The following is a 16,230-nucleotide window of genomic DNA, read 5'->3' on the forward strand; positions in this document are numbered from 1 at the left end:
ACTGTAATAGAAAAGAGTTCATAAATTCAAAACCTGAACAGAAAAAAGTATTATTCCAGAAGAACAAGGTCTGTGTAGACAGATGAACAGTTGCAAGTTTATTTTCACTAAAAAGACAAGGAATAACTTTACATCAGCTGATGCAAATTATTAGAAAACATTGCAGAGATGCAAAACACAGCACACAACAGCAGCAGAGCATCTGAAAGAGGAACACCCTTCATTTCATTTGATGCAATGAATGAGACCCCACTTCATTTCTTATCATGATTCATCATGTTTACAGGGGGCAGCAACTCAAGCTACATAGTTAATACTCTAGTGCTAATCATGACACTTGTAGTTGTAGCTTTCAAACAATGAAGATGCTTAAATCTTACTCAATGGGTTGACAAATGGGAATGGGATACAAATTACTGCAGATCAGTTATTATAATCAAAAGAATGGGTATTTTAGTGGAGGATGAATCGATGGAGTGCGTGTTGGATTAGTTTAGATGTGTGTAGGTTGACTTTTTATGGTACTGAAGAAAAAGGGATGGAGCCCAGCAGGATAAGTGGATAGAATCACAGAATCCATGAGAATCAAAGTATATGATCATGATGAGTTCTCCTAAAGTCAACAAGCACCATTGCAGAATCGAACTAAATGTGTGAGATTAGTCAAGGTGTATGTAGATTGGCTAAAAACATGGAGCCAATATGATAAGTAAACGGAATCATAGAATCCATGAGAATCGAAGTATATGATCATGATGAGTTGTCCTAAAGTCAATAAGCACAGTAGCAGAATCAAACTAAATGTGTGAGATTAGTTAAGGTGTGTGTAGATTGGCTCGAACATTTTTATGGTACAAAAAAAAACATGGAGCCAACAGGATAAGTAAACAGAATCACAGAATCCATGAGAATAAAGTAAATGATTATGATGGGTTCTCCTAAAGTCAACAGCACCATAGCAGAATAGAACTAAATGTGCGAGATTAGTTAAGGTGTGTGTAGATTGGCTCCAACGTTTCAGAGCACAAAGAAAAAAACATGGAGCCAACAGGATAGGCAAACAGAATCATAGAATCCATGAGAATCAAAGTAAATGATCATGATGAGCTCTCCTAAAATCAACAAGCACCACAGCAGAATCGAACTAAATGTGTTTCTTGATGTGAAAAGAGTGAAGAAAGCTGTTCTACTAATGAGAAACTCAATCATTGCTTTGTTTGTGTGAGTGATCTAAACATCAACAAGTGAACTTCAGGCTTTTACTCCACAAGATAATGTGATTTTTCTTATAGCAGTGAGTAGTGGAAGATGATATCAATGGGGTGAGAGGTATCCATAACCTTCAAGATTTCTAGCTGGTTCTCTTGCATGATAATCGGTACAAAGTCCATTCCTGCTCTGGGATTCTTTGTCTGAGTGGTGAATAATTTAACTAGCTTTTAGATTATGCTAACAGGACCAGCAGATGAGCTAAAAGAATCAAATAAGATAAATGGAGAATAAAGCAAGGCCAAAAGTTGAAAGATCTTCCACCTGATATGTTTGCTTTATCATTACCGTAATGATCAATCTAAATAAGTCAAAACAGAGTAACTTGAACTAACAAGAATTTCTAGCTACTTCAAATTTAACTGATTTGAGGTGAATAGTCAAATCCCATGTTCGTTAATGGGCAATAATCAAAGAGAAGTAGAAAAAGTTCAAACTATGGAAGAACTTATGATTGCACTCTCATTAAGCTAAAACCACCAGAGCTAAGCTAAACAGGAAAATTATAGTCATGAACATTTCTATACTCCCTAAATATGGTCAGTGAAACACCAAGTCAAGAACATAGAAGACATGGATTTGTAAGAAAATGATGAACTCAGGTTTTGATGCATCGAAGGTTACAAATGGAGGAGATAAAGAACAGTACTTTACTTGATTACTAGTTATTTGCTTCTCGAAGTATGCCTACATTTTCAATTCACGAACGATAAACAGTAAAATGAAGAAAGTTGAATATCGACGATGTGTTGTCCATTGTCGAAGCAGGAGTCATTACTTTTTGTTGAGTGAAAAGGTAAATAGATCCAAGTAGCACTTACATAGGTGTTGAAATACTGTAGTCCTGATTCATTTATCAGTCTCAGGACCAGATCGAAAATTTTTCAAGCCAATCTTCTCCGTCTGGGTGCCCGAGAGTTTCCACTGTCGACATCAGAAACCTGTAAGGCATCAGTTCTCCTTCTGGAGGATGAAGTTGAAATGGAGACCATGGAATCAATTTCTACAGCAGTGTCCATTTGACTCTCTGAATTGATAACAGCAGCAATGCTAGAGAATGAATCTCTATCCTCAACAGGTGGAGGAGGCTGCTCTTGAATTCTAGGAATGAGCGGATCGGTATATAGAAGACCATCTGGAAGCCTATCAGCGGAGTTAAATGCAGAAGTAAGAGAAGAAACTCTTGTCCGGTGTAGTAATGATCGAAGCACGGGGAGAGACTGAAGACGGGTTTCCCCAGTCTCAATGCCAGACACATCGGCATGTGCTAAATCTCCTACTTCATCATGGGGGGGCAGTGACATTTGTTCTCTACGAATTCCCCTGGATGTTAAAAGCCTATTCAACAAGGTTGGAGATCTACCAAAGGTTTCGTGTGAGCTGTCTGGTTCGAGCGGTTGGTCAAGGTCACGATTAAAATCAAATCTGTTTCCCAATCGACGAATCATATCCTCCACTGGGAAACTCAATGCAGTCCTCTGGATGGTTTGCCTCAAACTTTCAACTTTCCGAGCGTGGGGCCTTAGAGGAATCTTAAGTGTAGCATCCTCCTCTGTCACAGGGGTATTACCGCCACGTCCATAGATCGGAGTTACGTTTTTTGTAGTGACCTCTCCTTTACATACAGGGCATTCCTTGGCATCTGAATGTAGATGTAACCATCGATAAAGGCACGGCCAACAGTATAGATGACCGCAACAAGTTACAACGGGGTCCCTAGCCAAATCCAGACATATATTACAATCAAAGAAACTCCCATCAGAATCGCTGCCCTTTTCAACATCACTCTTATTCTCTGTCTTTTCATCTTCCAGAGCTTCATTGTTGATTTCACATGTTTTCCCCGCTTCGTTCTTCCTTTCCTCAGCAGTGATACTGCCCTCACCAGCCTGTAATGGCTGCAATGTATTCCCATTGCCTGAATTGACCATGATTTCACTCAATTCCATTGTAATATTCTGAGTCTCAGAAGGATTTTGGACTTGACGCCTTCGCCACCGCTGTCTCGTCCTAAACCTGATAGCTTCCCCAAATCTATGAACAGGATCCTCAGTCAAATCAGCTAAATTCACATCTTCAATTTGAAGAACCGAGTTCGAAAGCGGCTCTGGAATAGGACCCAGATTCAAGTCAAGGTTCATTGCATCAAAGATTTCATCACCCATTACAAATTTATCAGGAAACAAAAAGAAAAGAAAAGAAAAGAACAACCCCCAATTTAACCAGAAACTTAGCCGCCCCAGGTTAGAAGAAACCCAATGGCACCATAAAATTCAAATTACCTCAAAGCAAGAGATCAACTCTGTCCCAGATGAACAATCCCCTCACAACACATCCTTAAATTAGTCGAAGGCTTAAAAGCATCGGATAATCCGTACAGAAAACCCTAGTACTCGCAAACCAACCTAACCCAGTCGGAATACAATACTCAAGAATCAATAAGTCCTCGATCAAATTCCATGGAGCTCAGCCTTAATCCCGTCAATCCCAGTTCATCAAACGGTAAAAGAAGATCGAGTTAAAAAAGTTCCCAATTCTAGGCTGGCAAGGAAAACTAGGGTTTATCGCGACACCACCCAAACAACAAAATTCAAACTCCGATTCAGAAGAAGAACAAGAAAACTGAACACCTGCCTCAGACGACTGCTCTCGATTCCATATCATTCAGAAAACCCCGAAATTGTCTTCCCCTCAGACCCAGCTGCGTTCGAGTTGATTCGCCGTGAAAGGTCCGCCCACCGATCAACGATCTGGTCCACACAGCAGCAACAAAGAGGGAAAAGAAAAAGAAAAAAAGAAAAAAAAAGAAAAAAAGAAAAAAAGAAAGTTACAGAGAGAAAAGAAAAGGGAGCTTAATCGTATGGACAAAATTATTATTACGCAACAAAACCATGGGATGATGAATGGAAAATTGGATATTACGGAATCGAGCGGCTGAGATCTGATGAAGAAGCGTGTGTGGCGCCGTGCGATTGGCGGCACCAGCTTAGTTTCTTCTTCAATCAATGAACAGTGAATCAGTGATAATGATAGAGATTAAGAGAGCATTCTTTCCCAAACTTTTACAGAATTCATTACAATTTCTTGTTTCTAAATTGGAAGAACGCTAATCTTACTGTATTTTCACAAGAACTTTCTAAATTTTGACATTCAAATCTCAATTCAATCATTATTTTTAATTTAAATTCCCAGACTTCGATCCGATTTAATAAAGAACTCCGAATATCAAAACTATAGAAGATTTAGATAGATTTTTTTTTTTTTTTTTAGATTAAATTGAATCTTTTCAAAATAAAAAATTCTGTTCAAAGGTAACCAAATTGAAAATAAGTTACGACCTAACCAAAAAAAATTATGAATATTTAATATCTGATGTTAATAATGAGTTTTTATCAGTAAATAATATCTTATGTTAATAATGAGTTTTTATCAGTAAATATTTGATATTTAAATTTAGTATAAATAATTTTTTTAAAATAAATTATAAAAATAAAAATAAAAACTCAACAAAAAAAAATAGAGGGTTGAGTTGAGCTACAAATTCTATTTAGATTATTCGAGTTACTGTGATTTAAAATATTGGTACATCTATAATTATCTACAATAATGTGTTTCGACTTTTAATTATAAAATAATTTAGATATTTATATTTTCATTTTACTACTAAACAATGCTTATATATTTAAATTTGATTATGATTTAATATTTTTGTGAATAGGTTTAAGAAATAAATATAGAAATACTTATAAAAATGAATTTGATATAAAGATATGATTTCATATATTCTTTATTTTCCTATTTTATGTGATTAGTGAAAATATCAATTTGAATTTTGGTCTATAGTTATTCATATATTATAATATTTAGTGATAAAATAACATTTTTTAAACTAAAAAAACAGATTTAATTATTATTAAAAAAAAATTATTGCATAAAATATAATGTAAATAAATTAAAAAATTTGTATATATTTAATTAGAATTGATAAATTACCGTATTAAAATTTTATATTAAAATTTATTTTAATTTGTAATTTAATGAAATATTATTATTAACAATAAAACTGAAAAGAAAGAACTTCAAATTCAACATGGGCTTTGACTGATCCATCTTCGTTCAAGCTTGGCCCATTAATTAACAAAATATTGATTTTTTTTATATATTTTTAATAAGAGTAAAATGGCGGTAAAAAAATTATTTATTTATTTTTAAACTTTAATTAAGAATTTAATTTGAATATATATTTTAGAAAAATTACCATTAAAATATTTAAATATTATTTTTAAGCATAGGAGAATAAGTAATAAAAATGGATTATAAACTAATAAAAACAAAATAAATAATCCATTCGAGTTGGTTTGTTTAACCTAATATAATTTGAAGGAAACTCGTAAAGAAATCAAACTCATCAAATTTTTATTTACAACCAAATATGTTAGATTGATCGAATCTTTTGAACACTCATATCTAATTGCACCGTAGGTTAAACCACAAATGGTCTAGTCGCCTCGTCTAGCTTGAACGAGTTTTTGCTATCGTGATATTATTTACTCAGTTTTTGAGCATGTATATAAGACTCGTTCTCAATCCAATACGACTTATCTACTAAACTTTCTAGCGGCCTGTAATTTCGTCGGTCAGTAATTTTAATTATTCCTAATCTAGCACACAACACGATCATAAATTCCACGAAGATTAATAGCTTGAAAATACTCGTATATAGCTCATAGCATAATTAACTCATAAACATAATTTAGTAATTCTTTTAATTTAATCCACGTCACCCTAAAGTTTATTTTAATATTTTTTAAAGTCAAAAAATGCAAAAACTTTTAATTGACGTGAGAAACCAAACTTTGAGGCTTAAAAAATCAACCAATTTTTATTTTAATCTATAGTTTATAAACAAAAATATTTCAATATAATTTATTTATTTATTTAATAAAATTATATTTTGAGTGGATATAAGTTTTAGAGGAGAGGAAATGGAAAAAAAAGGGGTAGTGGGTCCCATCCCATCGAAGGCCAACCCAGCCATGTTAAAAAGTAGAAACGATAAAACTACCCACTCCCATCATTTTGTATTCCATCACCCGCTCTCTCTCTCTCTCTCTCTCTCTCTCTCTCTTCCACCCTGGCATCGCTCTCCCTCTCCGTACTCCCAGTCCCCACCTGCCTCTCCGATTCCTACGGGCTACCTGCTCTTCCGGTTGCCCTCCCCACCCCGGTGCAACTCATTAAGGCCTTACCCACACACAAATTCCATTACCAAAAAATCAAAGATAAGACCATACACACAGACTACACTTTTCCCTTCTTCTTCTTCCTCCTTTTTCTGCACAAATAATCCGACAATTTGGGTTGTCCGCCGGCGACATGAGGATCAGAAAACGGCAGGTCCCATTACCCTTCTCCTCTCTCTCTCCTCTCCCTCTCTCAGATCCCCTCCTCCGCCGCACTCCGCCGGTGCAACTCCATCTCCAACTCCCCTCCTCCGATCCTCCAAATCTACACCCCTATGCCTGCGATTCCGCCGCCTACCACACTAATAATGCCTTGGTCAGTAATCAAATACCCCCCTCCCTCTTTTTTCTTCACTCGATTTGGGATTTTTCTGTTTTCTTTTGGGCGGCGCGTTCTATTGATGAATGGTCCCTGAAATCGCTCATGGGGTTGTCGGATTTTTCGTGTGCAGGGGAAGAAGGATCAGCTAGAACAACACGATTCCAGGTAACGATTCAAAGCCCCCATTTCTGTTCTTCCTCCAAATAAAAAACCCAAAATACCGCTTAATCCATTTACTTTTATGTTTAGGAGAGTAAAAAAGGACAGCGGAAATCACTGTTCTGATGTTTTTTTTTTTCTTTTTAAAATATGATTTCGTTGGCTTTTGCCTGTGGAAACATCTGGGCTCTGCATGTTCTTCGCTGTTCCACAGCTCCTGTCTTCTTCTGAACTTATGGCTTACAGTAATTACACATTTTCTTGTGGGTTTCCTTCTTTTAATGTTACCCATGTGAATTTCATAGCTATGTGTATCTCTGAATTATTTTAGGGAAACGACTGTGTTTGGTGCAGAAACAAGCAATGGTGTTCTTCCACTGTCTTCCTCTTCTCCTCAAGGTCTCACCCCTTTTGTTTTTTTCATTATCACTTTCTGGGCTGCTTGGTTTTCCTTTGCTGTACTGTAATGATTTGATTATGTTTGATGAATAAAGGTGCACCATGATCATGAATTCAATAGTGATTTGATGGGAAGTCCAATCTTCAAATCATATGAAAATTATATGAAATAATTAGTGTTTTATCTACTGAAAATTACGATATGATACTCGAATTTGTGTAATGTTGTGGTCGGTTTTTGTTTTCGAGTTTCAATTCAGCTTAGATTTTGTTTATTTATGTTTGATTGTAGTGTGTGATGGGCAATGGTGCGAGAGGGATAAGGAATTTCCATTAAAGAAGAGAAGAGGGAGCTTTGAGAGGCAAAGTGACGATGATCAGAACAATGCCGATGATCAAACCACCACCGCCGCCATGGAGTCACTGCCAGATCATAAGAAGACAACGAAGAACAAGAAACAACCCAAACTGGGTTTGAATCTCGCCGGAAAAAAGAGGTCGAGAGGCGGCGCGTTAATGGAGGGATCCCGGTGCAGCCGCGTCAATGGAAGAGGATGGCGATGTTGCCAACAAACTCTCGTTGGTTATTCTCTCTGTGAACATCACTTGGGAAAAGGCCGTCTCCGCAGCATGAACAACGTACGCAGCCGCTCTTTGTCCGCCGCCGCCGCCACACTGAAAAGCATTGTCACCGTCGATAAAGACGAGAAAAAGCCACCTCAGTGCCCACCACCGCCGTCGCCATCATTGACGTTAGCCAGCAAGAAGAGAACGAAACTGGGTCTGGTGAAAGCTCGGTCAATAAGCAGCTTACTCGGCCAACCGGACAGCATGGCCGCAATACCGCCGCCTCCGCCCCCGTCTCAGTCGACATTGCCTAACGACAACATTAACCAGTAGAAAACTATAATTAATTACAAAGCGACCCCTCATCTTTTGAGTAATTTCAAATTTTCAATTAGGCTGTTTTGTAAAAAAAAAAAAAAACAATATTTATTGTCTTATTAATATATTTGAACATTATTAAAATTCATCTATTTCATAAATTAAATTTATTTCACGACTTCAAATAAATATATACTAAAAATAAAATTAAAGACGAATAATTATGAATTATTAAGTATATTTAGAAAGAATCTTTTTTAAAAAAATTGATATTATACTATATGATATAAAGTGTGCATTTAATTTAGAAAATGAAAGTATTTCTTAATTAATTTGTTAATAGCAAGATTATGATCACTAATGACAAGTTTTGTTTGTTTGTTGAGAAAATGGGATTCCTTTTTGCAGAGGGATCCCTAAAATATCACAAATTTAAAATGGGTTATTTTTTATTTATAAAAAATGTAAATACCTAATCCTTGCGTGCGCCAGATGCAAATATTTTAAATGGAGGGGATAAAAAGAAAAACGTGTGAATAATTTTTTTTAATAATAATTATGTCATTTTCTTAAATTTAATATTAATTATAAATTATATCTTAATTTTTTAAAAATATTATGTGTATGTTATGTTTAAATTTCATTATACGTGAAAAATAGTTATAATATTAATTAAATTCAAATATATTTATCTATTAATTTCATCATTTAACAAAGTTGGATATAATAACTAAAATTATTGTTTTGTAATTAAAAAATAAGACTAAAATAGAATATAATATCGAGAAAATTTCACGACAATATTATAAAATTGATTTTTGAGAGAAATATTTTTTTAAAAAAATAAAATTAACAAAAAGAGTCATAAATACTTGTCGGGGTTATAAGGCTTCGAGTTTTCCTTTAAAGTTCGAATTATATATATATATATAGCTACATTTTTTTTCTTTTGTTATCTCCAAAATATTTTAAAAAATAATAAAAATTAAAGTAAATACTACAAAATAATTAAAAATAACACATTTATGTGAGAGAATGATAATGTCTAGTAAATCTAATTTAATCGGCCTAACGAAAAAGACAATTGAAACTCACTACTTGAAATAATAGACAAGGTCGTCTAAATATCCAATTAAAAAGGAGAGAGATTTGTCGAGTTTATATTAATTTGCTCAATATCAATTACGTGCACGTCTTTGTTATAGTCAACTATTTTTGTTTGTGACGATGTTCCCTCGACTTCTGACATACAACAACACTAATTATCTCTTTTTTTACTTTATTCACTTCACGAATTCGATGGTAAAAAATGGTAAAAAAGAAATTTTAAAAAAGTTGTAAGTTTGGATTGATTTTTCTAAATTTTATTGGTCTAATTTCCCAATTTATGTATCATGTATATTCTCCAATTAAATTTTTTTAATATACTTTTAAAAGAAAAAGAAATATCTTTTTACTTTATAGGAGAATAAAGAGAAATAAAAAAGACAAGTGGTGGGTATTTGAGTCTTTGTAAACGACAATAAAATGTCACTATCGTGGTGGGACCCACAGATTAAACCCTCGTTTTATATATACTTCAATAAAATAGCTGACTTTAATTAGTAATTAATTTTGTTAATTACCTCTTCGTCCTGCGCAATGTTATAAGTATAATAAAGCAAACAAAATGACTTAATTAATTATTTAATGGTTCTTTTAAGAATGTTTTTTTTTAAAAACCTTAATTCATAAGCAATATTTTCCATTAATTAAAACTTTATTTTATTCAACCTTAATTGCATCAACTACATTATCTGATCAATGGGTTATAGAAAAAAAAAAAATTAATTGAATAAATTAACAAAATTTTGTTAAAATAGGGTTTCATTTTTAATTATAATCTTAATCGAATTTAAATCAAGAAACCCGTATAATTAAAACTCTTATTTAGTTGAGATGTTATTTTAATCTTCTCCTAGGTAGAGCGGGATAAAATATTTCACTTTAGCTTCATCGAGTTCACTACTCAATGTGTACATTTTAAAATGATACCACGCCCTAAAGATTCATTAATTTTTTAATTGTGATATTAATGGGAAGTTGATGGGATGTGTTGAAGTATGATGTGACAACTTATTCTTAACTTTATTATTTTTTTAAAAATTTTGATTTCATTACAAAAACATGTGCACTAGCTTATTATCTGATAAAAATATTTTGGGTAGACTATTTTTTTTTTAAAAAATAAAAAATATGGAAATTAAAACTAAGGTAGTTATTGAATGGCCAAATATTTATTTAACTTTTTTTTTTCTATTGTTTTGATGTTTCATTAATCAAAGGGATGCGTAAGGAGGAGAAACTTCCAATTTAAATAAAATAACAAAACATCTCATCTTGTCTACAAATAGGTACAAAAATCTAAATAATCATGCTTATATCTTACATAAATATTAAAGATAAATTTATAAATGTTGTAAAAAATATATTTTAAGCATTTAAAATAAACCTAAAGACTCGTAATTAGATATAAGCATTTATTTATTCTATTCATTCAATAAAAAAAAATATTTGAAAATGACTTCATAAATAACATTTATTGATGGTTGAAAAAAGTTCGAACCATTATATATATATGATGGGACAAAAATTGATACCAATCATGCATGTTATTGATAGGCCTAATGTGGAACATGTTGGACATAATTGGCATATAACATATATAAGAAAGAAAAATTAAGACATTTATGAACTATGAGGAACAGAGGAACATGTTTGGAGATACTTGGTAATATCATAAACCTGATGTGGATGTTAGAAAAATTGATAGTATGGGTAAGCTAAAGGATATCATCACCTTGTTCATATGGGAAGAATGCGGAGAAATATGGAGCAGCAGCAACTCAAGCATCTTCAGTTTGCACTGTCATGTCCTGTATGCCTAATTCATGATACATACCATGCACAAAATCGAGCGTTTGGTGATTGTCCGATCCTTTCTTTGTCTGTAACAACAGTGATTTCACGAATGTCAGAACTGGGACTGGAAAATCAAATATACACAACGAATCTACCAGGTAATAGCACAACATAACAAAAAGAATTATTCACTGTTGCAGATGCATAACAATGTTAGAGATGACATAAACAAGTATGCACAAATGAAACTACCAGTTGATATCACAACATAACAAAAAGGATGATTAACGATTGCAGATGCATAACAATGTTGGAAATGACAGAACACAATTATGCAGAGAGTGAGCCAACAACTTGACCAGATATTAATTCCCAAAATCAAATATACAGAATGAAACTACCAGGTCACATCATAACTAAAAGGATTATTAACGATTGCAGATGCATAATAATGTTAGAAATGACTGAATACAAGTATGCTTAACACTAGTTACTCTACCGTTAGAGTGATCGAGCCAACAACTTGACCAGGTACTAATTCCCAAAATCGCGCTTGAGTGACTTCTAATATGTCTTCACGGGATGAAATCTGTCAAAGTATAAAACTATGAACATTCTTGTAACATCATGAACAACAAAAAGTACTTTCGGTTATCTATAAACAGAAGACAAAATAATTGTCAAAGAGTTCCTTAATTTTTCACATTTAGAAATGTAAGCAATTTAATTCACAACTTCCGTGGTACATGATATAATGCATGCTTATGCACAAACCTGTCTCCAACATTTACTTAATGCTGAAGTTGGAATGCTAGGCGGTGCCATTTGAAGTAAAACACCACTGGTTGCTCTAAAGAGAGGCATGACAATCATAAAGACTGCAACTGAAACCAGTCCTAAGCACAAAACTTCAGCATTTTGAACCCTGCCAAGGAGGAAATGCAAGTTGCAAGTGAGATTAGAGTTGAAGCAGACAACTTGAGAAAAAGGATCGATTTGTGCATTGTTAGTTTACCCAAGAGACAAAAACCAGGATGCCAATATCAGACCTGCACTGAGAACCATTGGCAAAAATGATTCAAAGATAAACATGTCACTAAAAGATTTATATTCAGACAAGGCATGCATATTCACACGCAGTTATTGGAAGAGCAAACATGCATGTAGAAGTGAAAGAAGAAGAGAGAGGAGAATATATTTTACCTGCGGATAGAATCTGCAAGAACATGCAAGCAAATTGAATGGTAGTTCATATCTTCAGCTTTTCTGTACACTAAAAGCGAAGATCTATGGATGAGACAATCATCAAAATCATGGACCTGACGGCTTGAATGATAAGCCAATAAATATGAAGATCGTCTTGGCAGACACAGATGAACTCATACAACATTATCTACTATATTGATGTCAATTCAACCAATTTTTATAGTGGACATGCCATGATGAAATTCCCATTGATAGATCCATAATTCAAAAATTTAAAAAGTAATTGATTTTTTATGAAAAACGAAAAATTAGGACTACATAGACAAAAAGTGGAACGAAAAATTATAATTTTACCATGATTTTATATTACTTCACAATTTAGTTTTTAAATTTCCCCTTGAAAATGAGGTAATATGTTAGTTTAGAGCTTTATTACAAGTATGAGAACATTATTGTTCCGAAAATACAATCATATAATCACACTTAAATAAATATTTTTTTACGAACACTAAATAGATACTATAGATATTATACAAATTATGGGAAGCTGGGAGAGAGTATATGTCTGTATCATGTACTTCAAAAGCAATGGACGAAATGACCTAATAGTATGTAGTTACTAGATATTTACAATGTCCTACGCCTAGTCTTGTGAAAAATATTAAATCTAATACATACTATCTTAAATCTAACACATACGCCTAGTCTTGTCAATGAAGCCAGATGATGTAACCTAAAACAGGGGACTCACCAAGATTAAGGCGAGCATAGCTCCTGAAGAACCAAACACCGATAAGATTGACCATTAAATTTGTTACGGCTGAGAAAATTAAATAGTGCCTGCAAGGTGAAAATAATTATCAAGTATACTAAAATCATGGTAAATCACTATAAAATATAACACAAGAACTCATTCAAATGAATAGACATACAAAATTAGATCAAGGTCATTATTACAAAAAAGCCTAGATACACTAAGAGTATCGAAATATATAGACATACTACGAATATCTAAATATTTGGACGTACTAAGAGTATCTAAATATATAGACATACTAAGAGAATCTGAATGAAAGAGTCTAGGACACCTACACATCCCAATACACTGTCACATAATCATATTAAGCAACAAAAATGCATGACCTTTTTATGGTAAGCGTAACAGCAATGTATCTTGTATATGCAAACACACACACACACACACACACACATACATATATAAGTTGATCGTTTTATAAAATATATGCTTCCCCAAAGGTGTTTGTTTATATTGTAACAATATTTCCTAGTAGAATCAATCACCATGTCTGTGTCAAGTCCACAGACATGTCCTGTGGACATGAATTCTGCCAGCTAAAAATTACAATATGAATTTTTTTTTTTTTAAATATATTAAAATAATTAAAAAATTTGCATAACAGGAACATCTACAAACCAAGGCATCTAAGGTACACAAAGGGAAATTAGAAACCTAAACCATTAAATATACGACAAGTTTAAGTGGCAAGAGCCTGAAAACAGCAAAATAGACTACCACCGAGGAATTGACAGGGGAAAAGCTTCTAGATTGTATTCTAATAAAGAATCACAGTTATATTACATCTCGTCTCCAAATTATTGTTTATGGAAACTACTTACTTGTGTTCAGATTCATCTTGTATAAATGCATGGAGTGCTTCCACAGCTAATGAGAAAGACAGGAACAAAAGAAATAGCTGTCTACACATGTAACGGAGTAGTAAATGTCCAGGTAGCAAAAAAGTATAACAGAAATTAATTTTTGGAGTTAAGTGAATTAAAATTTTCTTACACGTGATCATTAAGAAATGTATAGATAAATCAAATCACTTCAAGAGGTTAGGAGATTAGAAAAAGCAGAAGACCAGCAAGAACCAACTATGACCGCAAATGAAAATTAGCGTCTAAAATTGAAGAGCAAAGTGAAACACCACTCTGCTCTTTGGAGGTGTTATCCATTCAAAAATCAGGGTTTTGCTTCTGTTCCACTAAAATATCCGGTTATGAATATTGAAAAGGAAAGAAATAATTCTTATAAAAGAAAACAAAGAAATAACTATAAGGTAATTAACTCATAGGACTTAAAAGAGTTGATACGAATACATATCTAGATCAAAAGAACATGAACCAACCAGCCATCAGTAAAAAAAGGATAGCATACAACAGAAGAGTTCCAGGGACAGTAAATATGCATAAACATGAAATTTTTTGAATACTTACAGCATTAGTAAAGGCAGCCAAAACCTCTAGTCTTTTGTACCTGGTAAGACAAACCACTACAATTAACCGTCTCTAGTAATCAAATAAAGTTCGGAAAACCGTGAAAAGGTATGTGAGATATCCAAAACAAAACCAACTTGCAAGTTCTTGATATGTGCTCAAATTGTGACGCTTTATTTGTGTTCCAATTCACATATGATTTTGTTCTCAATATACTTATAATTTTTCAATCCCACCAATATATGAAAGTGATGATGCAAAATTTAAAATTAGTATTTTCAAATTAGATGGCCAGTTAATAGTATACTTTCATTTTTCATGGGTTCATCTTTCACAACTCATAACAAGTTAGACAAGGGAATGATGAAATTGAAATTTACAAAAGATTAGGGAGAGAAATTGAAAAGCATCCCTAAAATTTAGGCACAGAACTCAAAGATGCCAAGAAACTACTTTCAACAGAGTAAAAACTGATCGAAATAGTAACAATTAACTAAAAACTTAGTATACTTAAGTTGGCTTCAGAGGCATGAGAAAATAAAACCTTACCCGTAGGTGAAAACATGATCAGGCTTACTCCGAGAGGCAGCAATGGCAAACAATGAAAATGTTAAAAGACCACAGCCAAAAGTCAAATGAAATGCATCAGAAACCAGACCTGAATTCATAAGAAAAATAAGAAGATAAATTACTCACACACGAAGAATAAATTCGACATAAAGGATGGTGAATTAAAAGAGGAAAAAGGATAGTGACGTCCATACCAATACGGCCAGTAAGGAGACCAATAGCTAACTCGGCAGTTGTATATAGAACATTAAGCGAAATCATCAGAAATAGCCTCTTCATATACCGATTCCCAGATCTCACATTCTCTAAAATTGTAAAGGCGAGCGACAAAACCGATAATTTATCGCTTGATTTATCCTTTACACTATAGAATTTATTACTTTCGGAAGCGAAGTAGCTTCCAGGCGGAATGTTTATGCTCGACATATTCCGCGAAAGCAAAGGCTTCGCCGAATCGTCGGAGTTGATAGGAATCGGCGTGTGGGGTGGCTCTTGCCATTGCTTAGACGAAGTTCGACGCGAAAAAGCGAACCTCCTATCATTGGCGCCAAATCCGGTATCCCTATTCCAAGAATCCTGGGAATCATTTGATGCAGTATCCATATTTTACAACGGGAGTTTGATTCTCCCAACATAAAACTTCGAAGCTACAGGAGCAAAGTCCCGAAAACCATCCAACCTTCGAATTCGACACCAGAAATCTTGGGATTTTACGGCGGGAGATCTGGAAGAGAACAGAGAAGATCTCCGAGTTTCAAACTTGGATTGGCTCAGTGAAGAAAATCGAAAAAAAATATAATCAAACAAAACGAAATTGGTAGGAAGCTGAGACACGGTGGCGATGGCTGAGGACTTGGAAGTAAACGAAGAACCTGGATTTCGTTAAATGGAACGTCACGTACGGCGCTCTTCAATCTTTCATTTATTTTTCCTAAAATATACTCTTATTTTAAGAAAATAATAACTAAAAAAAAAAAAACCCCATAATTTTGACATAATTTTAATCATTTATAAAATTGTTCATTAAATAACTTACCA

The 16,230-nt window shown here is 33.6% G+C and overlaps 3 protein-coding genes across 6 annotated transcripts; 1 reads left to right on the forward strand and 2 right to left on the reverse strand.

Annotated features, from left to right (window-relative positions):
- Positions 1-1,825: 1,825 nt before the first annotated feature.
- Positions 1,826-4,338, reverse strand: LOC111790817 (RING/U-box superfamily protein). 3 transcript variants are annotated; one of them, XM_087122740.1, is made up of 3 exons: positions 4,192-4,337; positions 3,904-4,019; positions 1,826-3,376 (listed from the first exon to the last, which is right to left on the reverse strand). In XM_087122740.1, the coding sequence occupies exon 3, from the start codon at positions 3,216-3,218 to the stop codon at positions 2,154-2,156; it is 1,065 nt and encodes a 354-aa protein (XP_086978866.1). In that variant the 5' UTR covers positions 3,219-3,376; positions 3,904-4,019; positions 4,192-4,337; the 3' UTR covers positions 1,826-2,153. The 3 variants fall into 3 exon arrangements, with proteins under 3 accessions (XP_086978866.1, XP_023527653.2, XP_086978865.1); XM_023671885.2 differs by having other exon boundaries at positions 1,826-4,019; positions 4,192-4,338; XM_087122739.1 differs by lacking the exon at positions 4,192-4,337 and having other exon boundaries at positions 3,552-4,093.
- Positions 4,339-6,425: 2,087 nt separating this feature from the next.
- On the forward strand, positions 6,426-8,452 carry LOC111789724 (WRC protein). The gene is made up of 4 exons (XM_023670396.2): positions 6,426-6,828; positions 6,965-6,999; positions 7,325-7,392; positions 7,685-8,452. The coding sequence occupies exons 1-4, from the start codon at positions 6,646-6,648 to the stop codon at positions 8,290-8,292; spliced, it is 894 nt and encodes a 297-aa protein (XP_023526164.2). The 5' UTR covers positions 6,426-6,645; the 3' UTR covers positions 8,293-8,452.
- Positions 8,453-10,909: 2,457 nt separating this feature from the next.
- LOC111789712 (Cation efflux family protein) lies at positions 10,910-16,106 on the reverse strand. Of its 2 annotated transcripts, XM_023670380.2 has the most exons (10): positions 15,387-16,105; positions 15,172-15,280; positions 14,623-14,662; positions 14,023-14,099; positions 13,136-13,224; positions 12,382-12,451; positions 12,194-12,232; positions 11,953-12,103; positions 11,678-11,767; positions 10,910-11,264 (listed from the first exon to the last, which is right to left on the reverse strand). In XM_023670380.2, the coding sequence occupies exons 1-10, from the start codon at positions 15,793-15,795 to the stop codon at positions 11,163-11,165; spliced, it is 1,176 nt and encodes a 391-aa protein (XP_023526148.2). In that variant the 5' UTR covers positions 15,796-16,105; the 3' UTR covers positions 10,910-11,162. The 2 variants fall into 2 exon arrangements, with proteins under 2 accessions (XP_023526148.2, XP_023526149.2); XM_023670381.2 differs by lacking the exon at positions 12,194-12,232 and having other exon boundaries at positions 15,387-16,106.
- Positions 16,107-16,230: the final 124 nt, after the last annotated feature.

The sequence above is a fragment of the Cucurbita pepo genome, chromosome 3, assembly GCF_057944985.1.
Source record: "Cucurbita pepo subsp. pepo isolate OVF chromosome 3, ASM5794498v1, whole genome shotgun sequence".
NCBI lineage: Eukaryota > Viridiplantae > Streptophyta > Magnoliopsida > Cucurbitales > Cucurbitaceae > Cucurbita > Cucurbita pepo.

Coding starts and splice junctions, on each gene's coding strand:
- LOC111790817 (XM_023671885.2), bottom strand. CDS start 3,434: ATGGGTGATGAAATCTTTGATGCAATGAACCTTGACTTGAATCTGGGT.
- LOC111789712 (XM_023670380.2), bottom strand. CDS start 15,795: ATGGATACTGCATCAAATGATTCCCAGGATTCTTGGAATAGGGATACC. Junction 15,281..15,386: donor TCTCCTTACTGGCCGTATTG/GTATGGACGTCA, acceptor TTATGAATTCAG/GTCTGGTTTCTGATGCATTT. Junction 11,768..11,952: donor TAAGTAAATGTTGGAGACAG/GTTTGTGCATAA, acceptor ATACTTTGACAG/ATTTCATCCCGTGAAGACAT.
- LOC111789724 (XM_023670396.2), top strand. CDS start 6,646: ATGAGGATCAGAAAACGGCAGGTCCCATTACCCTTCTCCTCTCTCTCT. Junction 6,829..6,964: donor ACCACACTAATAATGCCTTG/GTCAGTAATCAA, acceptor TTTCGTGTGCAG/GGGAAGAAGGATCAGCTAGA. Junction 7,393..7,684: donor GTCTTCCTCTTCTCCTCAAG/GTCTCACCCCTT, acceptor GTTTGATTGTAG/TGTGTGATGGGCAATGGTGC.